General features: G+C 43.5%; 13 protein-coding genes across 13 annotated transcripts; 8 read left to right on the plus strand and 5 right to left on the minus strand.

Annotated features, from left to right (window-relative positions):
• Positions 1-420: 420 nt before the first annotated feature.
• Positions 421-2,844, plus strand: PUMCH_001123 (uncharacterized protein; the record flags this gene model as incomplete). Its single annotated transcript, XM_063020188.1, has 1 exon — positions 421-2,844. The coding sequence occupies one exon, from the start codon at positions 421-423 to the stop codon at positions 2,842-2,844; it is 2,424 nt and encodes an 807-aa protein (XP_062876258.1).
• Positions 2,845-2,997: 153 nt separating this feature from the next.
• Positions 2,998-3,573, minus strand: PUMCH_001124 (uncharacterized protein; the record flags this gene model as incomplete). Its single annotated transcript, XM_063020189.1, has 1 exon — positions 2,998-3,573. The coding sequence occupies one exon, from the start codon at positions 3,571-3,573 to the stop codon at positions 2,998-3,000; it is 576 nt and encodes a 191-aa protein (XP_062876259.1).
• Positions 3,574-4,062: 489 nt separating this feature from the next.
• Positions 4,063-5,586, minus strand: PUMCH_001125 (uncharacterized protein; the record flags this gene model as incomplete). Its single annotated transcript, XM_063020190.1, has 1 exon — positions 4,063-5,586. One exon carries the CDS (start codon positions 5,584-5,586, stop codon positions 4,063-4,065), a length of 1,524 nt encoding a protein of 507 aa, XP_062876260.1.
• Positions 5,587-7,667: 2,081 nt separating this feature from the next.
• PUMCH_001126 (uncharacterized protein) lies at positions 7,668-8,291 on the plus strand (the record flags this gene model as incomplete). Its single annotated transcript, XM_063020191.1, has 1 exon — positions 7,668-8,291. One exon carries the CDS (start codon positions 7,668-7,670, stop codon positions 8,289-8,291), a length of 624 nt encoding a protein of 207 aa, XP_062876261.1.
• Positions 8,292-8,635: 344 nt separating this feature from the next.
• Positions 8,636-8,893, minus strand: PUMCH_001127 (uncharacterized protein; the record flags this gene model as incomplete). Its single annotated transcript, XM_063020192.1, has 1 exon — positions 8,636-8,893. The coding sequence occupies one exon, from the start codon at positions 8,891-8,893 to the stop codon at positions 8,636-8,638; it is 258 nt and encodes an 85-aa protein (XP_062876262.1).
• Positions 8,894-10,916: 2,023 nt separating this feature from the next.
• On the plus strand, positions 10,917-12,182 carry PUMCH_001128 (uncharacterized protein; the record flags this gene model as incomplete). Its single annotated transcript, XM_063020193.1, has 1 exon — positions 10,917-12,182. One exon carries the CDS (start codon positions 10,917-10,919, stop codon positions 12,180-12,182), a length of 1,266 nt encoding a protein of 421 aa, XP_062876263.1.
• Positions 12,183-12,609: 427 nt separating this feature from the next.
• Positions 12,610-14,151, plus strand: PUMCH_001129 (uncharacterized protein; the record flags this gene model as incomplete). Its single annotated transcript, XM_063020194.1, has 1 exon — positions 12,610-14,151. The coding sequence occupies one exon, from the start codon at positions 12,610-12,612 to the stop codon at positions 14,149-14,151; it is 1,542 nt and encodes a 513-aa protein (XP_062876264.1).
• Positions 14,152-14,508: 357 nt separating this feature from the next.
• On the minus strand, positions 14,509-14,829 carry PUMCH_001130 (uncharacterized protein; the record flags this gene model as incomplete). The annotated part of the gene is made up of 1 exon (XM_063020195.1): positions 14,509-14,829. The coding sequence occupies one exon, from the start codon at positions 14,827-14,829 to the stop codon at positions 14,509-14,511; it is 321 nt and encodes a 106-aa protein (XP_062876265.1).
• A 2,241-nt stretch (positions 14,830-17,070) lies between these two features.
• Positions 17,071-17,973, plus strand: PUMCH_001131 (uncharacterized protein; the record flags this gene model as incomplete). Its single annotated transcript, XM_063020196.1, has 1 exon — positions 17,071-17,973. One exon carries the CDS (start codon positions 17,071-17,073, stop codon positions 17,971-17,973), a length of 903 nt encoding a protein of 300 aa, XP_062876266.1.
• A 1,162-nt stretch (positions 17,974-19,135) lies between these two features.
• PUMCH_001132 (uncharacterized protein) lies at positions 19,136-20,194 on the plus strand (the record flags this gene model as incomplete). The annotated part of the gene is made up of 1 exon (XM_063020197.1): positions 19,136-20,194. One exon carries the CDS (start codon positions 19,136-19,138, stop codon positions 20,192-20,194), a length of 1,059 nt encoding a protein of 352 aa, XP_062876267.1.
• A 33-nt stretch (positions 20,195-20,227) lies between these two features.
• On the minus strand, positions 20,228-21,151 carry PUMCH_001133 (uncharacterized protein; the record flags this gene model as incomplete). Its single annotated transcript, XM_063020198.1, has 1 exon — positions 20,228-21,151. One exon carries the CDS (start codon positions 21,149-21,151, stop codon positions 20,228-20,230), a length of 924 nt encoding a protein of 307 aa, XP_062876268.1.
• A 991-nt stretch (positions 21,152-22,142) lies between these two features.
• PUMCH_001134 (uncharacterized protein) lies at positions 22,143-23,861 on the plus strand (the record flags this gene model as incomplete). The annotated part of the gene is made up of 1 exon (XM_063020199.1): positions 22,143-23,861. The coding sequence occupies one exon, from the start codon at positions 22,143-22,145 to the stop codon at positions 23,859-23,861; it is 1,719 nt and encodes a 572-aa protein (XP_062876269.1).
• An 823-nt stretch (positions 23,862-24,684) lies between these two features.
• Positions 24,685-26,535, plus strand: PUMCH_001135 (uncharacterized protein; the record flags this gene model as incomplete). Its single annotated transcript, XM_063020200.1, has 1 exon — positions 24,685-26,535. The coding sequence occupies one exon, from the start codon at positions 24,685-24,687 to the stop codon at positions 26,533-26,535; it is 1,851 nt and encodes a 616-aa protein (XP_062876270.1).
• Positions 26,536-26,695: the final 160 nt, after the last annotated feature.

Here is a 26,695-nt window from a genome sequence, read left to right on the forward strand (position 1 = left end):
TTTTCAAAAAAAAATAGGAAAGAAATTTATTATCTCTTTACATTAAAAAAAGCCTCCTCTGAACAAATGATTGACTGATGAGACTGGGGTACATCAATACTTCAAACAACCCTTCTTTCTTCTCTTAGTGTCAGTGCAAGTATTTTTTGAAAAAAAACGCCGCCTTAAAGTCTATTAAGAGATTTGGTTTCGAGCTTACTTAATCGTAATATAATTGCAACCACTACTCATGTAGTAGTTTAACGAGTCCATCTCACTCAACGTATTGGGAGATGAGAAACAGCCAAAACTAATATTCGCAGCGAATTTTTAAAATTACTTGTCATATTGAACCTCAATTCCATCTCTGAATTAACTTCATTGGTCTCAAGTCGATTTCTTAATAAGGCGATTTCTGCCCGCGCGGATGCTCAATATCCCATGTTGTCTGCAGGCCCACCACACGTCCTCAGCCAAATCTATCTATATTACTACATAGTCCAACAACGTCGCCAATTCACCATCACCAACCTTTTTTTCCCCCTCACATTTTCACTTCTTGTTCAGACGTACTACAGTAAACTCCTGGCCGCCATGGAATCTCCGCAACTCGCAAGCAACACTACCACAGACTCTATTTCATCCCAACTCTACGGGACCCATATAAAAACCCCTGCCAACCTGGCAATGGTCTTTAAGGGAGCCACATCCACTGTGTACCTGGCGCTTTATTCCGAACATCAATTCATTCAGCTTTCAATTTCGTTGGCGACGGCGTCCGCCGAGCTGCCTTTGCTAGTTTTGCGTCGTGTTGAAGACTCCTACATTAACATCTCTCAGATGCTCCATGTTTTGGTTGTGCTCAACTACTTCTCTGTCGAACAAGTCCGTGCGTTCATCAATAATGAGGTTATCTCCAACCCCCAATATTTACCTGTTCAGAATGGCCTGATTGCACCGCTTTACACCGACTTGAGCCTTGAAAAACTTCCAGAGGTGCGAGGTGTTTGGGTTCCCTACGACAAGGCTGTGAGTATTGCTGTTAAATTCGACTTGTACAAGCTTTTGCGTAAATTATTTTTGGTCGATGTACATGACTACGACAAGTTGCCCAAATTTGATACTGCTTCTGCATCATCTCCTCGAGTAACAGCAAAACGCTCCCCGGAAAATGCACCTGAAGAGTCACCAACGAAGAAACGTAAGCCATCGCTGGCAATGCTGCCCCCGGTATCAGTCAAGCCTCTGACGCACGCCATGCTCGAAGCTGCACTTGCATCAAATCCGAACAGTCCCTCGTTAATACCGCCGGTCGTGCCTGATGACAACAATCGTGAAATCGTTTCAAAAGTCAAGGCACAGTTTAGCGAAATATTCAAATCCGATGGTAAGGGCTCTTTTCTGTATACTTTGGAGGAAATATCGACTCGTTTTGCTCCGATCTTCGAAAAGTGTACCGCTGCCAACATCAATTCTCTTTCGGTTCTCGACATTCCACTTGACCTGATGGGGCGTACCGCTCTCCATTATGCTGCGACTTTGGCTTCTGCCAATCTTGTTAGCAGTTTCATTGAGCTCAAATTATGCTCCCCTGTACGTGGCGATAACAATGGCGAGTCCGCTCTTGTGGCATCGATTCAAGTCACAAACTCTATGGAAAAGGGAAACTTCTCGACTATGCTCAACGATTGGTTATGGCCGTGTTTGTGGTTGTTTGACAACAAGCACCAATCGATTCTCCATCATTTGATCTTGGTCGGGGTCAATAACTTCAAAAGCGCAAAATTTTACCTCAGCAAAATTCTAGAGTGGGTTATTTCAAATGCCGATAAAACAAAAAATCTCTTCAGTCTTTGTGAGAAAGTAATCAACGCGAAAGAAAATCAAGATGGCAGCACTGCTCTTCATTGGGCTGGTAACAATGAAATGAAGTGGTTTGTGTTTCTCTTACTTGAACTCAATGCTGACCCAGAGGTACCTAACAAGCTCGGTGTGAAGCCGATCGATTTTGATTGTGTCAAACAGGTATCAGCGATCAGGAGCAAGTACAAGCAGAATCTGAGCTCTAGTCAGGCAACTAAATTGCTTCTTGAGGAATTGGATGCTGATGATGATTCCGATGAATTCTTACTTCTGCTAGTTCAAACCGGTGTCGAGTTTTTGGCAAAACTGAGTCCGTTCCGTTCTGTGGGTGTTTTGGAAGAAATACCAGAGAGCGCGTCGAATGACAACACTAAGCAAGAACTCAATTCTTCTGCTTCGCACTCTTCTAAAATCTCCAACTCCATTCAGGAACTTCTAGCCTCTACTAATCAAGAGTTCGAAAAAGTGATCAATGCGAAAAAGGCCGAGATTAACAATTTAAACAATGAGCTCCGTGATGCCACTATTCTCACTGCCAATAATCGCTTCGTGATTAAGAAAGTGGCGGAAAAAATCAACTCAATTGACTCCCTCAAATTGCAACTCGCGAACGTCAATGAAAAGCTACAAATGTTGAATTCAGAAGGTGCTAATGGAGATAATCAGATCAGCACGCAAGAGGATGGCAAGGAAGTGGAAGTATTTGATGCAGATGCTCCATTTATAATCCAGCCCATCTATGAGAAGTTGATGAATAATGAGACCGTTGAAGCCACTCCAGAATTACTAGAGTCTCTCCCCTCAGTAAACACTTTGAAAGCACAACTAGCTGCTTACGAGGAACTTAATTCTAACCTAGAAAAGGAAGCTGAGTGTCTTTTAGACTACAGCGCCTTGACATCTAAATTTAAGAAGGTTGTCAGTTTCTGCACAGGAGTCAATGTGGAGGAAGTTGATGATTTGTTAGATGGTTTGTTAGAGGCTGTGGAAGGGCAGCAATGAACAAACTTTAGTTCTCTGTCTTCCAAGGCTCACATAAACGTGGTGTTGTATTTACCCCAATAAACCTTCGCTTTACTTCCACTGCATATTACTTGTATTTCCTATTAAAATCAGTTCTTAATTTTTCCATTTTCATTCGTACATTCTTTGCATCTACACCAAGCCCTCATAAGAATTGAGGGCACTAATTAAGGAGGGATCGGCCTTGACTATCCGCTTGAAGTCTGCGAAATCCAAATAGTCTGTTTTCTTATCTTTTTCTGCCGCGGCGAATAATTTAGCTGCCCGCATCTCGGGCGTGGCTTCGTCACTATGCATGGTCACCATTGGCCCTATCATCTTGTAGATGGACGAGATAACCGCCAATAAATCCTTATAGTACACTTTTCCGTCACCATCCAAGTCGTATAATGTGAACGTAAAATTGAGTTTTTGCTGCATATCTCCGCGTGCTGTGAGTGAGAGAGCTACTATGAATTCTTTGAAATCCACGTATTTAGAGTTATCGGAATCGAATACCCGGAAGAGATAGTGACAATAGTCTGCGGGATCACCAAATGGAAAGAACTGTTTGAAAACTTTAGCGAATTCCTCTTCGGATAGCTGTCCACTCGGGCAGTCTCTCAAGAAACCTTTATACCATTGTTGAAGCTCGCGTTTATCAAATAGCGTGCGATCGCGTAGCTGCTTGATCTCATCTTTTGACAACTTAGACACCGCTTTACCCATGCTGTCTACTTGTGTTTATATATGGCGTTGTGGTAACTCGAAGCGGTCTTTGTTGGGGTATGTATTATAGTAATAGGACTAAATTCGAGCAAATTAAACATGGCCAGAAATATGATAAAATGAGATAACTTTAGAAGAGAAAAAAAATTGTCATTATGCTAGGAATAATTGAGCTGAAAAACTTGAGTTCTTGCTTGTATGGTTTGTAGAATCTCGATCAAGTTTGAACTCGGTAATCTCAAAATTTCTTAAAATTAAATTCCTCCGTGGAGATACACGAAATGAATTGAAAAAGGTCATTCGTGCAGTTTCACCTATTTAGCTAAATCAAATAGGTCAAATTTTGCAAAAGCTGCTCATTATCTAGCTTCTGATGTTCAATCATTGAGGACACCTTGAGATAAATGTGTGAATTGATCTACAGAATTTTAGAGTTGAAATGAATTTCTATGAAAAATTTATAAATAGGGCATAATTGGATTGGTTAATTTACAGGGATTCATCAATGTGCTCCTTTTTCTCGACAATGAACTTCGAGTCTCTGTCAAACTCCTCGTTGGCCAATTTATCGAGGTGATCAGACTCAATGTTTCTGTTTTCCGGTCCAATAAATGCAATGAAAAGGTTGTAGCAGAAAACAACACTCATGAAGATAGCCATGACTTTTCCGTAGTCATGAATGGTGACTCCCATGCTGTTCTTGATTGGGAAGTTCTTTCCTAATTGAGACTCAATTGTCGAAGAGGCCGAAGAAGCCAAGTTACCCAACTGGTATGCGACACCAACGATGAACGACTTGAACTCGGGGTGGGCCAATTCAGATAAGTGCGCTGGGATCACTCCGAAAGCACCCTGAACAAAGAACTGCAAGAAGAAAACAGCGGCATTAATTCCTCCATTTCTAACAAAAGCCCAAGGATAGATTAAGGCAGCTCCACCAACACAACAGATCATGATGGAGAGACGTCTTCCCATGAAGTTAGAAAAGTGACCAATTACGAGACCACCAATAATTGCACCGATATTAGCGACACAGTTAGTAACAGTAGATCTGTTTTTAGAAAATTCTAATTGTTTTGTCAAAAAAGTTGGGAACAAATCTTGAGAACCATGAGACATGAAGTTGAAACCAGCCATCAAAAGAATCAAGTAGATCATGACAAGCCAGTAAATCTTAAGCGCTTTTCCAGCCTTGCTCTTGAAAGATTCTGGTGTGATTCCAGCTTCCTTTTGAAGCTGTACCTCCAAAACTTTCTTTTGGAATGCATCCGTCTCTGGCAAGAGGGCACGAGAGATGGTGAGGATGACAGACACACATGCAGCAAACCAATACATAGCTCTCCATGAATGCTTTTGTGTGTCGGCAAGAGCTCTCACGAAAATGACGGCCAATAAGTAACCAAAGGCATAACCTTGTTGAAGAAATCCAGAAATGAAACCTTTGGCTCTGGGAGGACAGTCATCAAGAGCTAAGGCAGCAGCGTTACCATAGATACCACCCATGACAATACCAAATGCAGCACGAACTCCCAAAAACTGTGGGAATGTTTTGATGAAAGAGGTACCGAGTTGAATGGCAGCCATTAATCCCAAATTTACAACAAATGGCCATTTAGTACCATACTTGTCACCCAAGAAACCGAAAACTAAAGCACCGACTGTACGGAACATAAGCACAAGGGTGATGGCCCAAGTTATGTCTGTTACATTTTTGTCAAGCTGCTTTGAAAGAGTATCAATGTTAAGGGAAATAGTGAAGAAATCGAAAGCATCCCATGTCCAGCCCATAAAGGCACAGAGAATAAAGAGCCACTGCTTGCCCCGAATCTCTCTAAGACCTGGAAGAGGGTTCAATAAATGTCTGTTTGCGGCGACGTATTCTCTCGAAGGAACAAGGTCGGTGACTCTTGTTTTGAGGTACTCACCAATAGCCTTTGGTGTAAAGGATGGTGGATTCATAACTCTCCCGTGGGTGGGGAGGATTTTAATTGATTGCAGCTCTTCGTCTAACATCGATGAAGTTTTTGGAGATGGTGGATTAAAACTTTTTTAACCGAGTCTAGTTATAGCAACGGCTTATGCAGAGGCGCCTATTCTGGAAGAGATAATATGAATGGATTTTTGATAGCCCCCAGAGCGAGAAAAGAAGATGAGCTAAATTTGAAGAAGAGATAAATTTACAGCAGCATTAGCCAGTAGTGGCAGAAATGTGACGTTTATATATCCGGCGGGAGAGATATTATTGATTATTGTAACGGGTTAGTAGACTGTGCATAAGAACCTACATGCAGTCTCCCATAGAGTGTCCTAGATCAACCGAAGACCATTGGCTCGGAGTTTCGGACGCGGATGCATGAATCTGGGGAACCCCCGTCTGAAATGACGAGCCTGGTCGGCTTTGCTCAGAAACGAGGAATTCTACTCAGAATCCCGTTCTTTCCGCTACCAAAGACATAAGATTTAGCCTAAGATTTGACAGTTAAACGGTGCCTTAATTGGTAGCTTGGCATCAGATGCCCCCCAAAGAGGGGTGGCGGGGCAGGTTTGAGGATAGAGGTAATGCGTATATCACCACATGTACAGGACGTCAACTCGTGTGGCACTGGGGTTCCCGCCGTATTTTAGTAAAATACCGGGTGATGGAACCTGTGTACCGTCGAGATGGATGTGGATGAAAAAAAAAGTGGGGTCGTGACGTGATTTTGTCATTTTAGTGGGACCAATATAGAGGTGCAGTCCTCGATGGGTAGGCAATCGGAGGATTCCTCCAATGAGGTAAGAGCACTTCAACTGACCCCGGGAATTAGATTGAAAAAAAGAAAGAAATAGTTTCTGACAGCAATGTTGTCTGATATGCTGTTTCGGATGTTATAGGGTGTCTTCATGTTAGAAATTTCCGATATGTGAATTCGAAAGATGGTGATATGTAGAATCCAGGCGGTTGGCCTAGAGCCAATTATTTGTAATTACGGATAGTGGTCGCGGGATGCCTTAGGCTACCATATCCTGACTTCGATAAGAAGCATTTGCGTATGTATTTGAAGTTTTGACTAGGCTCAAGTTTTATGGCAAAATTTCGCCCAGCAATACTTATATGTATCGTCGTTCCCTGTTTGTCATATTCTTCGAGTAGCCAATGACCAGCCTCTTTGGAACCAAAGCTAAACTATTATCTTTTAAGCTAATAAAATCAATTTGTGGAATATGAGGATGATTCTATTTCTGCTCACCTTTTCAATTTGTGGATAGATCCACATGCTTCGCTTGATACCACTTTCGTCAATGGTGCAGATTGGAACGAGTATCTTTTAATCAGCTTGATTCGAGTTCCCCGTCGTGATATTGCAGCATCTGAAACTATGATGCGCTATATTTTACCATTTGGCTCGAATTATTCTCGATATGTTCCTGTTTGGTCATGATCCCTGACGGTGGCAGGGCTTGAATTGGTTATTCACTCGCTTAGAGATGAAGAGAATAATCTTATATCTTATGATTCATTTTTGTTATGATAACAAATCAAAAAATGGACTGCGATCGACAAATGGATATTTTGTCATATGTTTCTATTCTTGACCTCTCCCTCTGACCTTACACTTTTGTATTTAACATTCCACACGTTAAATGGGTAAAATCTGAGAAACCAAAAACTCGAGTTAAAAGGAATTTTCCTCTTTAATCATTCTAGAACAAAGAAACATCAATCTACTTCAACTATTGTTGACATGGTATATCGACTAAAATTTTACACTTGCTCTCTTCATTTTCTGTCTATACACCCCAATTTTTTCCACTTCCCAATGTGATCAAAATCAGGACATTCACTAAGAGGCAAAAACGTCAGGTGGCTGAACAAACAACGAAATAAAAACCAAAACTAATTTGTACGGCTTCGCATTCCAAAATAAAATTTTCGGCCAAATCACGTATTGGCCTTATGAACACGACTGCACTATTTATTTTCTCTGCCCGACAATCCTCTCAATCCTGCACCCATTTCCGTTCTACGCCTGCTATCCATTTTGATACGAGAACTAAAGCACGGAACCTCCGCAGACATACCGTGTTTATTCTTTGATTCCATCTTTTGAATCATGTTGTTCTCCAAGAAGGGGCGTATTGCCGCCCTAGCACTTATCACTGTGGCCCTCTTCACCACCTTGTTCATGAGCAAAAATGTACTTTCTGCACCTGACTTCACCAAGAACTTTCTGTCGGGAAGTCCTATAATTCTGTCTGGAAACGATGCTCTGGCAGACGAAGCAATCAATAAACAGATCTCAGATGAGAAAAACGGCCTTACTCCGGCCAACGATATGAACAAGGGCGATGCAGATGACAGTGGACACTTCGATCCAGCAAAGGCGCTCCTTGAAATCAGATCATTGGGTCCTATGATCGTGTTTTCCAAATCTTACTGTCCTTTCTCGAAAAAACTCAAAAAGCTCTTGACTGAGAACTATAGCATCACTCCCTCTCCGATCTATGTGGAGTTAGACAAGCACAGACACGGAGGGGAGCTCCAAACATACTTGGGACAGGTCACCAAGAGAAGTACCGTTCCTAATGTGATTATTGGAACAGACTCTCTCGTCAGTCGCGGTGGCGCTGACGATTTCATCAAATTTCACAATGACGGATCCTTGGCTGATCTATTGAACACTTGGGGTGGAAAAGATGTGTCGGTATCTAGAATCGAGGTTCCGCTGAATCACTAATGGAAGTTGTTTTGATCATAAGCAGAGCAGCTCCGAGAAATGTGAGGAGACTACTCAAACTTCCGTTTAGTTCATTATGGTGAAAAACACCTGAAGACAATACTATGTTATTTAAATGGCTAGGATATTCCCTAACAAACAGCTGCTCTGGAGCTATGCCCTGTATTGGTGGGCCACATTGCATTTGGACAAAGGTAGGTATGTACCAATGGATATTTTGAAAAGACTCTGGTCAGAATTTTTAAATTTAATATCAAATTGAAATTGAATGAGTCTACAGTTTGTTACGAGTTAATGTGACATTAAGTAAATACACCGATTCTACTCAAAAGAGAAGGAATCGCTTAGAACTTGGAGAATTGCTTTTGCTTGGAAGCAGAGACAGCAACCTTCAAGACGTTGAATCTAACGGTCTTAGACAAAGGTCTGCACTGGCCAACAACAACAACATCACCCTCCTGGACACGGAAAGCTGGGGAAACGTGAGCAGCGACGTTCTTGTGTCTCTTCTCGTATCTGTTGTATTTTGGAACAAAGTGGAGGTAGTCTCTTCTGATGATGATGGTTCTGTGCATCTTGGTGGAAACAACGGTACCGGTCATGATCTTACCTCTGATGGAGATGTCACCAACGAATGGGCACTTCTTGTCGATGTAGGTACCCTCGATGGCTGCCTTAGGGGTCTTGAATCCCAAACCGACTTCCTTAGTCCATCTCTTGGTCTTTCTGTTACCCTTGGTCTTTGGGTTGGTGAAGATGTGAGGTTGCTGCAAAGTTAGTATTTAAGTTTGAATATGGGTATACGATGGGTGTGAATGTGTATGAGATGAGCTTGTCAACTTTTGAGCAAATCAAAGGAAGAACAAGCTCTCATATGCGATTTGTGATGTTGAGGGTTTCTTGGCTACTCCTCGTGAATATAGTACAGCCTTCTTGGCAGATCCATGCTGATACATCTCAGCCCTAACACACGAGTAAAGCAGACCGAAAAGTTTCAGAGTGATGTATCAAAAGTCGAATCAGTCTTGGTCTAGCACATCAGTTCATTGATAATCTAAGCGGATAAACGTAGGATATCTCATCTACAGAGACTTCAAGCTTGTGGTTCGATGAGTTCGAAAGTGAAAAATCGTTTTGGGAGCATTCGTGATAACATAAAATTCGGCACACATGGGAGGACCTCATCGGGAAAGTCTGAACATACCTTTTGGAAAGCTCTTTCAGATTGAACGGTCAATTCAGTAGCCATCTTGTCGGTTGAGTCTGATGTATAGACAGAAAGTTGGTAAGATTTTCGGTAGGTGAGGGTGCGGGAGAAATTTTTTGCGTGCGAGGCTCAGGGCAGCCAGTTTGGGCGCGTGCATCGCGCGGAGGGCGAGGGCAAAAGCCCTAGGATTTGAGAGGTGGCCGGATTTAGATACCTTTTTAAATTTGAACCAATTAAATTCTTTATAGTATTTGAGCTTGATCGCTGGTTAATTTGTTCCACGATAAGATAAAAGAATTCTTAGTTTTTTGTGGCTTATTATGGCTAGTGTATGATCAAGAGGCGGAACAAGAGAAGACCACCAAATGTAGTATTCTCTTTGTTTGAGCTGCCATAAAAATATTAATGTGTTGCTCATTTCTTTTCATTATTTTTTATTCATTTATCCTGTGTTCGTATTTGATGTTTTGAAATCAATGTTGATAGTGGAGTATTATCACTGAAGTTAGTTTTTCTAAAGACCTATAATGCTTTCAATTTGACTACTGTGTTTCAAAATCCTTTCATGCGTACTTTTTCACGATTTCTTTTCGTTGGTGATTGTTCAACAATGAAATGTTTGGAGAGGATTAGGTGAAGTGACAAACAATAAGTCCCAGCTCTGGCAGGCTCACCAGCGAGATATTGTAATGTTAACAACCAAATCTTCCGCATCGATTATTTTCTACGGTATTCTGTATGATCATAGAATACGAATACCATTGGGCGCTTGATCCGTAAGATTGTCGAACAGACCTAAGTTTTCTCAATTCCATCTGATCATCAATCACTAGATAAAGATCCTGATTAGAAGATCTTGAATATAGATAAGAAAATTATGGATAAATGAAGATTTTCAGACCTTCACCTGACGGTGTATCACACAAAGAGCCCCAAGTTCAAATGTTGCGAAGTCGATTTCATCTATGATGTGAAGTGCTACTTTATTTTCGACATTATGATCTAATCCAACCATTTCGCGTACCTTTTCTCAAGGAACGAAGTATAGTTTTTACATTCATCTTCAGAGTGATAGCCCTGCCAACTATGTGAAACAGAAGGAAACAAAAAAATTTAGTGGAACGATATTTTCTTCTTTATGATTAAATTCCAATAAGTGAGTTTTCATAATTTCTCGTCGGCCGTTTCTTGTCGTATCTCATTTCTGCGATTCACTCTTTGCGCAAGCTCTTATCGCTAACCCCACGTTTGGCAGCCAAACAGCTAGTCCACAAAGTTACAATTCAACTGAACAACATCTGCGCTGGATAAGCGACGCCATTCACACACTAACCACGCGACCTTCTGTGATACCTACTCCTTTGTCACTCTCTCGAAGAAAGTCTCTCTAATTCCTCCTCATTGTTCTATTCTCAATCATGACTGAAGACGCCAACCCTCCAAAAATACTGCTTCCGAGACTACGAGTGCCCTCTCTATCTTTCACTGACATATCTCAAAGTAATCACACAAATAGCCTGAGAAATATCTCTTCCTCGACGTCATTATTGAGTACTCCTAGTAATAATATACGAAGAGTGCAACAGATCAACGGAACTAAGCCCAAGGATGTTTTGTCCCGCCCACGTAAAACGGGGCCAATAATACCTAAAGGTGCTCCATCGAAAACAGCAGCTACTCGGAAGCTACTTAACCTTCAGGAACTGAAGCGTAGTCAGGCCGTTGTGCGTCCTTTTGTTCTACGCAAGCCAGCAGATTTGTCAGAGTACGATTATTCCGTCTTTGCACACAAATTAGATACTACAGGTGATTCTCAAGATACAGAGAGCTCTCTAAGAATTAAGGAATCACAAGTAAGAGCATGGGAGTCTGCTGAAAAGGTGAGCGCTAATGTGATATTTGATACCGAGACTTCCACGGGTGAAGACGTGGAGATATTTGAAGATTACAACAACAGTATGGAGATCAATAGTAGTGATGAAGATGCAAGCTTTGATGGCTTACAATCTGCGGACCGTGAAAGGTCTATAGTCCTGTCTATTCCGAACTATACCAAAGGTGAGCTCAAGATTCTCCAAAAGCATTTCGATGCACTTCAGAATTGCCGAACGAAAATTGACATAATCAACCATGAGGGACGAGAAAGACAGGCATTGGCACAGCACAGGGAGCATCAACGTATCGTACATGAAAGGGCGTCAAGCTCTAACTCCAAACCTTTGTTTCGCAGAAAACTCCAAGTGTTTAGGAAAAAGGAATTTTTGCATTGTCTCTTCGGCTACTCCAACAATATAAACAACAGTTACATCACGAACAATACCGCATATTCCGCCTTTGACAATGTTCTCAATGCAACCAAGGCGTACCAGGAGGATCACGACGAAACAGTCAACCTTTTGAAAATGGAAGAGGATTTCGTTGCTTTACAGGCCGAAATCAAAGACAAAATTACATCAGAGAAAAGCATGCCAAAAAACGATGCTGCTGCTCCGAACGGAGGTGGCTACGAGTCATTAATAGAAACTCTGGATCTACTCAACATGACCAATTCGTGGCTTACTGCATCATACGACTATGAAATGAGTCACCACGATGCACAACATTCCAAAACATCTGACGCCAACCAAGACATTTTGACATATACTTTAGCATACCTAAAAAGTCGTGTTCGGGAGGAAACCTAACGGTGGCAAGAGTTTAGATGACTTAACCAAAGAGCAATAAAACAGACCGGCGCCTCATTTAATTCAAAATTTCCATGCTCATTGCTCATAATGATTCTTACAAATTCATTTCCCAGTAGTATTGTTGCAAATTTGGCACCATTATATCCTGTACAAAAAGCAACGGTGCGTAATGTGCCAGCCGTCAGTCTGGCCAACAGAGCTTTCTAATGCTCGCCACCGGTAAATGAAGATGGACAAAAGCACATGATAACTGATTAAAACAAAAGCTCATAACCCGCAATTCAAAAGAGATATAAAGTCCCACATGTGTCACCACTAGTTATCACACAATTATTCACACATTCGAAGCCGCATTCAAGGTGCATGCAGGCAGTAGTACAACCAGCTCGTAAGCAATTCAACCTGGACCACACGGAGCTTACAAATGTTCAATTTGAAGCAACCCAAATTTAACAACTCGATATCCCGCCTTCTTCAAGTCCAACGTCAATTTGCAATGGCTCCTGTACAACAACAAATCGCTAAACACTACGACTACCTCGTTATTGGAGGTGGTTCTGGAGGTGTGGCCTCGGCCCGCCGTGCTGCTCAATACGGAGCAAACGTGCTTCTTGTCGAAGCTAAGTACAAACAACTTGGAGGAACATGTGTCAATGTGGGCTGTGTTCCCAAAAAGGTCATGTGGTACGCTGCTGATATGGCTCACAAGAAGGAGCAATTGAAGGCCTATGGTCTCACTGAAGAGAAGCTTCACACAAACTACGGAGACTTCCAATGGAAGATGTTCAAGGATAAGAGAGACGCCTATGTCAAGAGACTCAATGGCATTTATGAGAAGAATTTGGAGAGAGAGAAGGTCGACTATGTCTATGGTTACGCTGCCTTTGCTAACGAGAATGGTGATGTAGAGGTCACTTTATCTGCTGACCAGGAGATTCCGTTCTTGTCCGCTTCGCACAAAAAGAATGAGAAATTGGTCTTTTCGGCCGACAAAGTGCTCATTGCTACTGGTGGTGAGGCCATCATTCCTCCTTCCGTGGAGGGCTCCGAGTTGGGAATTACATCTGACGGTTTCTTCGAGCTCGAGACCCAGCCTAAGTCTGTTGCAATTGTTGGTGTCGGCTACATTGGTGTTGAGCTTGCAGGTGTCTTCACTAGTCTTGGAACCAAAACCGATTTGGTCGCTCGTGGTGACACTGTGTTGAGAGCTTTCGACGACATCATCCAAACCACAATTACAGACTACTATGTGGACAGATTGGGTGTGAATGTGATCAAGAACTCTGGAAGTGTCACAAAGGTCGAGGCCGCAGGTGACAAAAAGAAGGTTTACTTGGGAAATGGCGAGGTCTTGGAAACTGACGTTTTGATCTGGACTCTCGGTAGAAAAGCTTTGCTCAACATGGGTATCGACAAGGTTGGCCTTGAGTTGGGTAAGAAGGGTCATATTGTTGTAAATGAGTGGCAGGAGACTTCCCACCCTAAGATTTATTCTTTGGGTGATGTGGTTGGAAACGTTGAATTGACTCCTGTTGCCATTGCAACTGGTCGTAAATTGTCCAACAGACTCTTCTCCGGCAATGAGGTCTATGCTCAAGACAAAATGGACTTCAGCAATGTTCCATCTGTCGTATTTTCCCACCCAGAGGCTGGATCCATCGGATTGACTACGAAACAAGCAATCGAGAAGTATGGCGAGGAGAATCTTAAAATCTACAACACTAAATTCACTCCTATGTTTTATGCCATGATGGAAACTGATGCCGACAAGTCCCCAATTGCCTACAGACTTATTTGTGCTGGTCCAGAGGAGAAGGTCGTTGGTTTGCACTTGGTTGGTGACTCTTCTGCAGAGATTTTGCAAGGTTTTGGTGTCGCCATCAAGATGGGTGCCACCAAGGCTGACTTCGACAGTTGTGTTGCCATTCACCCAACGTCCGCAGAGGAGCTTGTCACTTTGAGATAGACATGATACAGAAATAGAATATTTATGAGTAGACCCATGTAGTCTTGTCGATTTTTTTTTTTGCATTAGAGCTAGTGTTTCGCTTTCTCATGTCGCGCAACCTTGCGTCCCATAGACCAAGCGTTTCTTGAACTGTGAACTCTTCGCTACAGAAATAAACAAGTCTTTTGATATATTTGCTTTTAAACAGCATTGCTTGGTTGGTTGTGATTTACTTTAGATGAGCAAGTCATTGACTCATCTCTTAAGCCAACTTGAATTGATGTTCATTGATTTCTAGATACGATACTTTTATGAGGGAGAAATGAGCGAGTTGTATACTCGAAGAAGTGACATGATCTAATCACAGGGTATACTCTAGTGTCTAGGCCTCTTTGGAGGTGGGCCTCTCACTGGAGGCCGTGGCTTCTCGCCAGGTTTCATAAAGAACATAGGAGCATTACGTAATATATCAGGCACGCTCACAAATCGTATCATCGATCCACGTACAAATACATGGTTCATGTGCGATGTTTGGCCAGTTCTTCCTATTGTTCGTGTGACATCACTCAACGATAGATTCATATTGTCCTCGTTCTCGACTAATTTTCCACGATACGTATCGCCAGTGGTGAGCTCCAAAGAGATCACATGCCCTTGTGCTTCGTTTAGTAGACGGACTGGGATGCCGGCAGACATTTATGTATTTGAGTTTGTAGTTGATGAACCCCAGAACCGAGTCTTGAGATGAAGAAAAGAATAGCGGGGCGAATAGAAATTCTTGACGGAGAAATTGAGGGATTTGTTTCCAAGTCGTTTTATTTCTTCTAAATACACTTGCTTCAATATGAAGATTGTCATTTTCATTTTTTGTGCATCAAAGTGACTTCCGTTATTGTGTGTTCTTCTATGAACACTAGTAGTACTGGGAAGTTGTGGCATGAACAACGAGATATGTAAAAGGGAAATTTTTCGAGCCTTTAAACCTAAAATTTTGTTAAAATCTTGGTTCGATTCAAATGTTCAGTCCATTCTTGACCAACTGACATTGTGTTTGGCTACGAAACACAAGAGACATATATCAATCGGTCAGGCTACTTGAATGAATTGTATTGAATAGAGAACTAATATTTGAATGAAGAAGAATATTTTGAGCAACTTCTCACAGTCCTGAGCGTATACCATTGAGGATTTGCGACAAAGTCACATTCCTTTTAGGCCATCTAACCTACCTAGCAATCCGAATGAAGAAGACCAAAAAAAAAAAGGACAATTATTGAAGATCAGATCAATCAAATTTTGCAAGCCAGTGAGTGTCGAGAATGTCACCACTTAGTACCACCAAACACAGAAGGAGGAAGAAAATACCGCAGAGTGTCGAGCTCTTGAGTTGACATTGTAAAAGAGGATTTGAAGAACAGTCAAACAAGTCAAAAAAAAAAAAGACGCAGAATCAGATTAAGAGGTATCTGTCTCAATTAGGTGAGTGATTTATTTGAACATTATGAAACAGCCCGTAAATGCCTGCACATCTAAATTGAGACAGCAGGTACACGTCAAGGATCGCACCCTTTTCGCCGAAATCAAGTTCCGCTCATCCAGAAGCAACTTTTTTTTGTGTGACTTATGGTTTTTCTTCTGAAATGATACCAATGGAATATTCCTGTTATGATCCGTCCTTCCGAACCTTTGCAATACGAGCTCTCTACACCTTTTTTTTAGCTCTGAAGTTCTGGTTTCGGAGTCTGGACATCGCGAGTGTGGTGCTAATAATACGGACCTGCATGGTGCGCGGAGCTTTCCGTTCTCGTGTGGCTGTGGTGTCTTGAAGAAGGAGCCCTTCAGGGACAGTCGGAAAGAGGAAAATAACTCAAAGAAGACACACAACAGAGATGATATTTATCTCCACATCACATAAATGAATTTTTAAAAAAGTAGGCAAAGTACCCGCCAGCAGCTATCATTCATAAACGCCAAAGTAATAAATTAAGCGTCAGATCTGCGCAGGACCCCTACCACCCCAGACCAGAGACGGCTTGCACACGCACACAACCATTGCATATCGCTGCACAGAGGGCTACCTGAGGTTCCGATAATGTCTAATTCTGATCAGAGTGCGAAGAGAATGTAGACACAAAGGGGGGATGATGTAGTCATTGTTGATTGACAAAAAATTCCGACTCTTTTCGAGGTATTATATGCAACTGGCCTCGACCAAAATAAACCTAGCCCTGACGTACACCCACCGCAGTTATGAGCATGGTGAAAGATCAACCTCCTAACAATGGCGCCAGGTGGTAGGTTAAGTGACAGAATAATAATGGCGCATCGATAGTCGTTATCGGATAAAATGGACGAGAGCAAATACTAGAAACCCGGTGTTGTTGCCGAAGTGTGTGTGGAGGAGTATTGGAGAGTACGAGACATGGTTCTTGACTCAGGACATGTCACCACCAGCTAGAACACCATCCCTCTTGATCATAGAGTAAGGAGCCTAGCTTCTTCACTTTGTAGTAATGCTCAATGAATTTACCTACACAGCTTGCTTCGATTTGAAGTTCATTGCGTCCTCGTCTGAGGGTAAGTCCCGTCATTCATTGCCCTATTATGCCAGCCCTCCGATTATGAAACTAGACATATTATCATGTATTTAAAGTTGCAAGCAATTGCCTAAAGTGCTATTACAATACACATACTTAATCCAGCCTCTGTTCTTGTTGTATCCAAAATAGACAAACAACCCTAGAAGGTCGGCCCTGCAGACTGATAGGCCGTTCTGCTTTGTTCATAGTGCGTTTTCCTGTAGCTGGTCCATCCAGCCCACATGTGCAGCAATTCCTGTGCAGATCCACATACACTCTTGAACCTTATCTTGAATTATAAGTACTCCTTCCATTCCTCCTTTGAAACAATTCCAATCACCTCCTTCACGTATTGACAATGTATGCTGGTCACACACAGTTTTGTAAGGTTGTTTTTTCTCCTGGCAACTGCCACACTTTGGCCAAGGCTGAGGCTGCTGTGCTGAGGTTTAGCTACACTGTGATCCTTCTATTAGTGGTACCAATAGTCATTGTGATGCTTTTGGATGTGCTCTTTTATGCCAAAGAATTATTTTCCAAAGCTGAGTTCTTCTCGATGGATGACTCTGTAGCCAATGCCAAGTCTTATTCAGTGCCAAGTATCGATTTGGCTCTGCTTTTACGCGATCGTGTCTTTGTTTCAAGTGAACGTTGGGCTTTTTCCAAGACTGAGACTTTGCATCGCCTCAAAACTATCATTGATATTGCAGCATTTGTCTTCTTAGTTACTAATCCACTCAAACCGAGTGACTTATTGACACCATCGAAGCCAAAGCCGCTCACTGGTAGAAAGGGGAGAACGAGTGCTAAGTCTGTGCCTCCCGATGACAGAAACCGAGATTTATCGGACAACATAGACTTTGCTCATTCCAACGTGTGTCCACTGTGTGGAATGATGCAGTCAAGCCAAGTCCAAGCTCAACCTTCTGTTTCGAAAGTTTCTTCTAACTCATCCTTATCTTCATCCGCAAACATAGGAGAAGAGGTCGTATCTCTATTAAAATCGTCCGCGACGACTGATTTTTGGAACGTCTTCTGTGCCTTATGGTCTAATCTCCTTCGAAAAAGCTTGCGTGCATTAAACACCTCGTCTGTCGTACACATGATTGAGCATCAAAAGGCCAATCTTTCGTTTTGGCTGAGCCTACACGGATTAGGGCAGAACTCAATTCTTAGTGCGAAGTCAAATATTCTCTCTCGTGCATCCATGCTGCTGTCGGGCAAACGACGGTGGCTTCGAATGATGGAGCATTCACGGTGAGCTGCTCTTTTGATTCTCATTTAGTGAGGTTGGCTTCGAGTGGCAAGACATATTCGTTTCACTCTTGGCCCGGCTTCATTACTATTTGCTGGTTTTTCTCGACAGCCTTTTTTTTTCTATTATTTATAAATCGGGCAGGATCCCGTTCATGCACCCATAACTACTCTATTATGTGTGTAAGTATATATGATTGATATTCAGTTTCCAATATTATGCTTGAATTTCCATTCTTTAAATCCTGTAGTGGAAGTGCTGTCGCCTATTTTGAGTACAATTTGACTTGTGCGGTGTTCCGGGGTAACTGTGCGGTTCAAGATCTGCAAACATAGGGACTAGATAGCTGCAGGATTGTCGTATATTGTGCATAATCTGCAAGTTGCTTTTTAACCAGCTCGGTACCATGTGCAGTACCACGCCTGATGTGATTCTTTTGAAAACATTTGAACGGCAGAGAATGTTTTAAAAGCGCCCGATACTTTCACATGCTTCTTGTTTAAAGTTCGCATGGGTTATGAGGCAAATTTGGCATTGACGTATGAGGTAAAAAAAAAATGTATTCAAGGCTATTCCTGGTGTGATTTCCCGGATCGTTATCATCTCAAGGTATCCTGTGATCAGTAATACCCGATGTGGATTCTTTGTGTATTGTAAACAAATCTCTGGTCATGACCTTTTCAATCCCGAAAGGCGTCTTTTTGACAAGATCAAGTTTTTCAGGACATGCGTGCCAGCTGGCTACGAGATGCCACTTGTGTACCCAAATATGCGCCAACAGAATCCTTTAAGCAACTCTTGATTAAGTTCTCGTCCAGAATACTCTGGTCAATTTATTCTGTTGAATGTAAATGTAGCTATATGAATTTTGATTGAAGATACACCTTGGGTTGAGGTTCTCTTCTAATACACTGAACCAATACCCTTTGTAAGTCTACGCAACAAGTACTGAAGAAAATTTAGATGGCGATTGATGCAACTTGAAGCATTTTTAGTTTTCGATTTTGCCGCTCTCATTATTCCTAATCATCGACCTAAATTATTCTTTCCCTCTCCAGAGGCTTCCTCTATCTCTTCAACCTGCACCCTTGTACCCTGCTCATTCATCGATTATAAGTATTTGCAACCATATATAATTCTCGAAACTCTGCATATTCAATAAAGATTGATGGTCCAGTCACTCTCCCTGATAGCGCTTGCCGCTTGTTTTCAGCAGGCCTCCAGTATCACCGATGTTGGCGCAACTCCATATCATCTCATTCTGCCTGTTCTTCGAAGACTCAATGCAAAGCAATTATCTCTTCTAGAAGAAAACAGTCCAGACCTTACTCCTGATAGTGACGACCTCTGGGCTCTGCTCATAGAAAAAGATTTTCCGGACCGGCCGCAGAGCACTCGAAGGAACCTCTTGCAGGCAAAACCAATGAGGATGCCCAATAAAGAACTATATATGCAATATTCAAAGGATCGGGAAAACTTTCTAGAAGGCTCAGCTCAACGTCTACGCCGCATTACACAAAAGCTTCAGCGTGAGAAGTCAAAGAATTCGATTGTACCTATAAATGGCTTCATTGCCGAACCTGTCATACGAAGACGCACGTTGGCTGTTCCGAGACCTGTAAAACCTGCGTCCAAATACTCGAACAACTCAATCATGGGCAAGGCTTTTAAAGATGTACAAAATCGTCTGCTAATGTTTGGTCCTTCAAAGCGCCACGACCCATATGCTGCATTCAACACCAATCGAATAGTCCAAAGGCCCAAAATTGGGCAGAGACCACCTGCGCAACGGCCTGTTCCCTCTCCAGTCCCATCCACCTCTGTGGCTTCTTCCAATTCTGAAAGCTCTAATCTTCAAAAGCAATGGTCCGTTCCACCAGGCCACGGGATCTATCTGCTTCCGCCGCCGCCTTCAATCTCGACGCTGACATCCTCTAACATGAAGAAGTGCGACTCACGAGAGTCATGCCGCTCACCCACTGAGTCCTCTGCTACCCGGCCGGTCCCAGACACTGCCTACACCAGAGAGGTTCGCAAAAGAAAAGCGCAGTCGCCATTATTGGAGTCAAGACGAAGAACACAAAGGCCAAAGCGCCTCGGACTGCCTGGAAATCGCAGTCTGTCACCAAAAAACCAAAGTGAAGGTGTTGACCACCAGAACAAGAGAGATTCGCTGGCAGAACTCTCTACATATCCAAAGAGCATTCGCTCGTCTATTTTTAACTGAATAAGATGCTGTGTATTGTATAGTGATGACTGTCTATTGTAGATTTTGTTTTTTTGCGTTCTCTTCTCCATCCTCGCGCTTTCGCTTGTACGATTTCAATGCATTTGATGCCTCACCTTCAAGCATTATGGAGCCCCGTGTTTCACCGTCAGCGCTATGGCCACCGAGCATAACAGTTTGCTTGTTGGATGTGATTCGTAGTCTTCCCTTGATTAAGACAGCCTCAGGGTTCTTCATGAACCCCTCTTTGCAATTGGAGGTCCGGAGGTCTAATTGACTGAATATTGCGAGAATATCAACATGATTACGCACGTTCATGGGCTCGGCTGCACCACTAGATAACACCAAGCCTTGTGAACGAGAAGCTCTGATCAATTGCAACGAGTTTGAGAGGAACTGTTTGCGGCTGATTTTTCCAGTAACACCTAAAGCAGAAGCGCTCTGGTATCCAGCAGGGCCCCCGATGAGACCGCTGTAGCAGAGCTCAAATTTGATACCTTTGCTCAAAGCTTGACCTACAGTTTTGTGTTTCAAGAAAAACGGCCATCTTGTTGCCATTGGCAAAGAAATCAAGTCGATGTCGAGGTTGGCAGTAGTAAGTTGAAGCGACTTCTCCGTCATGGGCTGAACGGCCACAATATCAAAAGCGCCAGTATTGTTGATCTTCAGAACACTCTGACATTTGGCCGGGTCAGAAAGAACGAGCGTAATTCTAGAGAATAACCTTAATTTCGGGAAGCCTCTGAACCGGTGTCGAAGATCAGCCATGGGAATGGGGTTGAGCGCCTGCGCTTTGCTTTGCGGAAGCTTCACACTCTCTGGAACTATGAAGTTGATAGCAAGATAATTATACCCGAAGGAATGAAGCATTGATATAGTGTTGTACAAGTTTTCCAACTGTGCTGGGGTGGGAGCGGTATACTCCTGAGATGGCCAAACCACATTGAGATCATACATTATGGTGAATGATATGAAACCAAATTAACGACACTTGCAAGGGTATCTTTTTGCTTTTACCTGTGACTGTCTACACAACTGGACCAAGGTATTCAAAGTGGAAGATCATCTCAATGAGTTGCAAGAAACCCGTGCCTCCGACCATCGGAGTAGTCAGAAACAGCTCCGACAACGAAATATGCAAAGAAGAACTGGGCTCGCTATGGAATCTTCTCTGAGATTCTCGTAGATTTCGATTACATCTTCACGTTATGGTTGGTCGCCACTAATCTTTCAGACTGTACGGACGTCGATTCGGTGCACTGCTTATCTATACCAGCACCAGAACATTGTTCACAACTAAACGCCCAAGAGTTGGCCAGAAGCCGCGGAACAGGCGCGCAATGGTTCGGTTCGCAAAATTCGACTGATTTAGCGCCTGTCAAAAATAAGCACGAAAAGAAACCAAACTCCGAACTTTCCGTTCCTGTGTCTTTCAATACCCATTCCCCGTTTTGACTGCGTGCCGCCTATAATGACGCCCCACTCCAATAACCCTGACGGATCACTTTAGACTGTGGCATCGTGGGAATGACCACGAGGTCAATCCAGCGAAATCGGCCGGAACAAGGCCTCAAAACCCATCTCAATAAAGTTCGTAAAGTGGTTATTTTCCGCACTTGGATCTCAGCGCCTCATCGCCCTACTGGTTCAATCTTGTCGCCTGGAACCAGCTTGCGCCCCCTGCAGGATATCCATCTTCACCAAATTTGTTACCCTCACTTGTAGCACCTATCTTTTCTAGCACCACCTCCCATCACAAAACAAGCATTCCGCTCCCGTTCGGCTTTCATACTCGTCTACCCATTGATACCCTTCCTTCTGCCCACCTGCTTCTTCTTGGGCTGCCGTTCTTGCCGTTTCATCGTCCCCTATTGGTTTGCAAGATATCACCATATTCCAGCTGGCCATTTGTTCCTGTAAACCCACATTCAACACGGAACTATTGATCATGGCACGTGTGTTCTTGATCTCTTCTTCCCACTCTTTTACTTTGCACCGCTCGCTTCACGCGTGCTCGGTGCGTCACCTCACCTCGTTCACCCCCCTTGTCCGTGCGTTATTCAAGTGTGGAAACAGCGAAAAGGATGTTTCCGAAGCAACCGTGGTCATCATTGATTCTGAGACTCCAGGCCCAGAAGACGATGAGTTCGAGAATCTCTCCTATGACGAGAAGGCTCTCTTGCTCAAGTACTTCTTCTCGCACACAAACATCATTGTAATCCCATCTCTGGCTCTTACCGACCTGAAGCTTGTCACACAATTAGAGGCTGCAATCAAGTCTGTCGGATCTGTTATAGGTACACGCTTATCGCGTGTTGCTGCATGGACTGGCACTGGAGACATTAGAATCAATGATACTTTCACCTCCGATGATCCTTGTCACCTGGTTTCAGCCATAATTCCAACAATGGCTTGTGCGCTCAACCTGACTTGCACCATTTCTGGGTCGACAGAGGCAACGGTCAGAAAGTTGAGGCTGCAGCTTGTCAAAAACATCGACTTCAAACTGTTATTAAGTGTGAACTCCGATGCCCACATTTCTAAGTTGTGTCACAGCGTCGGTCATTGGGCATTCCCGGCTCACGAGCTCTCCAATGATGACTTGGTTTACTGTGTCTATTTGATGCTCGATTTTGCCATCAAATACGTTGAGTCGCATGGCACACCAGCAGAGTTGTATGTTCCAAGTGCAAACGAGACTCTCGCTCTTGCGTTCATGACTCGTGATACATACAAGAGTGGCAATCCTTTTCACAATTTCCGTCATGCTGTCGATGTGTTGCAAGCTTGCTTCTATTATCTCGTCCGTCTTAAATGCTTGCCACCATTCGAACAATTCGAGCTTGACCCAAAGGCTGATGAGACCCAAATCTTCGATGGTAAGAAATCATTACACCCAAGCTGTATGCTTCAACGCTCCACATGTACTGGCAGTGAAGATGGCGACTTTGTTCCTCTTTTGACGCCAATGCAAAGTCTAGGGCTTTTGGTAGCCGCACTCGGCCACGATGTGGGACATCCTGGAGTTACCAATGCGTTCATGATTAAACACTCTGCACCAACATCTCAGATCTATAACGACAGGTCTGTTTTGGAGCTGTACCACTCTGCCATCTTCACGAACAAGATTTTAAGTATATCATGGCCCTCACTTTTGGAGTGCAAACTTGACAAAGACAGCAACTTGAACATCAAGCAATTGATCATTGGAAGTATTTTGGCCACTGACATGGCAGAACACTTTGAATACATCCATAAACTCAAAGACGAGCTGCTCGTCCTAACCTCTGAACAAAAGGTTCAATTGATCTGTTCTTTGTTGATCAAGTGTGCTGATATTTCAAATGTTACTCGACCCCTCCGTGTATCCTCTCACTGGGCCCTGATCTTGTCAAGAGAATTTGACGAGGTTGACAAGTTGGAAAAGAGGATTTTGGTAAAGGATACAATGACGTTTGATGTGGAATACCCACAATTGCCTTTCACTCTTGACGCAATTTTAGAATGCAATCCATACATCCATAAGGGACAGCTTTTCTTCATCAACACTTTTGCGGAAGGTTTGTTCAGCAGTATTCTGGACCACTTCGGTGAGCTCAAGTACACTTCCGACATCATCAAAGAGAACAAGGCATTTTGGCAGGCTCGTGCTGAGAAACTCGGTTAGAGCCTCGCTGTTTATTTTTTCTTCTGTTTTTTTCATTCATCACCATTTGCATTACCCTTTACTTGCAGTTGGACCGGCGTGTCTCTGCAACATTTTATCAATAGACCTAATAGATTGTACATAAGACATGTATAAAAAGCATCATTTGTTTGTATCACGAGCTAAATCACTGTAACAATATTCTGTGCAAGACATACTTGATAATTTTCAAAAAAAAAAAGACACGATTTATGTTTAGACATGATAGATTACATTCATCAGACCTAATAGACAACACTCTCAGAGCTCGTCAAACAAAACTACAATAGCAGAAGCTCACAAAGTTGAATAAAAACTTAAAAGCGCCGGAATTACGAAACGAAAAGAAAAAGAAAAAACATAAATCTTCAATTTTATAAGATCATTTGATCGATTCTGACTGGCATGACGATCCAGGAGGATCTGAAAAATCGGCCCTCACGTGACTACATTTCTCGTGGGCATCGGTCACGTGTGCGCTGTTCCCGCACTCTCTTTCCTCTCGATGAGTTCCACCAACCGTTTTTCCCCCACAGGCAACTCGCTAAAGCGCCCAAGAAATCGTTATTGAGCGATTGGAGCGTTGGCTACTTGTTAATCGTATTCTCCCTCACTGTCTGTGTGACTTGTCGTGGTGTTCTAGTCCCCAACCTCGCTATCTGCAGCTCCCCACCAATCTTCGTCACCACACCTCAAATACTTGATTCATCGATCGTAATTCGAGTGACGGATTAGTGTCAGAAATTTCGCGGAATTAAGGTTGCTTCCGGAAACTATTTAAGTCTTGTCTCATCCGCCTTCTCCGATGGACAACGATTTCTTAAAAAAGCCCTACGCGGAGAAGCCCATAGTGCTATCACCGCCGCCAGTCAACGGCTCAACTCAGGGTTCCTATCAGAGTCAGCTTGCCAACAACACGATGTCGGGACTTCCGATTAATTACCATTCACAGAGAAACCAGAGTGTTGGATACAATTTGCAACAGGAGTTTGAGGCATTAAAGGCCGATTTGGACTTGGACTTGAGTCTTGCGAACGACATCCTGGCCTCTTCTTACAAGTTGGGATACAGCGGTGATGATGACGAGGCACAGTCCATTCTGCTTAGGCCCGATCATCCTTCGGGAGGCTCTGGCTCGGCGCCGGACGTCAACCTTTCGAACCCCATGACTGGACCCAACTCGGCCGTCGACCATGCTTCTGTTGGAGCTGGCACTGGTGCCAGCCACAACCATGGTTTGCTGCAGCGTCCGGGGCTTTTGTCTGGAACTGCCTACTCTATGAATCTGTCGATGCTGGAGAACTTGGTGCGCGAGGGCTTGCCTCTTGGAAAACTGACGAGCAGTTTCTTGCCTCAGCTTCAGGCTCCTGCCAGGCCTCAGTCTGTTAACGATTTCTCGCACTCTTTAGGAAATCTGCACAATGGACAGTTGCATCTTAATCAGAAAGGCTTCATTGCCGACATGATGCTGGCAACCAGTTGGATCGAAAGCCTTTCTACGCATGACATGGTTACTGTCATGGACTACTGGTGTAATAATTTGCCCTACGATGTTCTTCTTACCATGAAGTGTAAGTTGGAGAATCATTTAGGAAACCAGATGGGTCACGGGTTGCCACATGTATTTGGAATCACGAACCAATTCTCTCAGGACTACAGTACACCTGACTATAGTGCGGAAGCCCGCTTGGCCTCGTCTGACCTTGGCCAAAACGTCTCAACCCTCAGCTCTGCATCTGTTGACGGTAATGGTATCTCTTCTGCTGGTGGTTTACTTCAGCCAAAGCCCAAGGCAAATGGCAACTTCAGAAGCCATTTGTTCTCTGATCCTAAGGTTCAGAGACCAAAGTCAGCTGATCCAACCGTCAATGGACGATTGGCACAAGTCAATGGTCCTTCTTCGGCTGGACACAATGGATACCCTAACCAAGCGTTCCCCTCCCCATCTCTTAGAAATCAACCACTGGGCCAGCTTGCCGTTGATCGCGCACGCTCGCCCACAACGCATCTTTGTGAAAAGACAAGCTTTTTGCAATTGGCTGCGGGCCAGTCGCCACACTCGTTTGGGCCATCCTCTGAGGACAGTTTGGACTTATCTGCCGCGCTGAAGCTCGGCGCTTTGGCAACCATTAACTCTCGAGTCGTTTTAGACTCAGGTCGTAAAAATTATGCTCAAGCTTCTGCTGGTCAACGTGGAGGTGTGAGCGCCACTGCATCATTCGAAGAGTCGCTCAATCGTCAAGCACACTCTTCGTCAGTCCCTGTTGGAGCTCAAAAATATTCCACCGTGGCAATGTCTGGAAGAAAAAAGGAAGGAGACTCTCCTGGAAAAAAAATGGGAGGTGGTGTATTAGGTGATAGTTACTCCGGCGCCTCGAGCCCCCAAGCAACCAATGCCTCTCTGGCTGCTGCATTAGCTGCTCTGGCCGGAACTTCTATGCCAAATGAGATAGCCAGCTTCGAGTTGTTGAACAACATCCCAGCTTGGTTGAAGTTGCTTCGTTTGCACAAGTACACCGATTGCCTCAAGGACATCTATTGGAAGGATTTGGTCAGTCTTCTGGACCAACAGCTTGAGGATCGTGGCGTGCGTGCTTTGGGTGCACGTCGCAAACTTTTGAAGGCGTTTGAAGCTGTCAGGCAAGCTAGGATGTAGATAGCCGAATGTCAAGGAGTATTTGACATACCCTTGAACCTTGGTCCCTTAGCATGTCTCTGCCTGGCATTATCGAATGGCCTTCAACACACTGTACCAGAATAGCATGTATGGGCACGTCAACTCCAATGAATCTCTGATATATTGAATTTCGCGGAGC

This window comes from Australozyma saopauloensis, chromosome 1, assembly GCF_035610405.1.
Source record: "Australozyma saopauloensis chromosome 1, complete sequence".
NCBI lineage: Eukaryota > Fungi > Ascomycota > Pichiomycetes > Serinales > Metschnikowiaceae > Australozyma > Australozyma saopauloensis.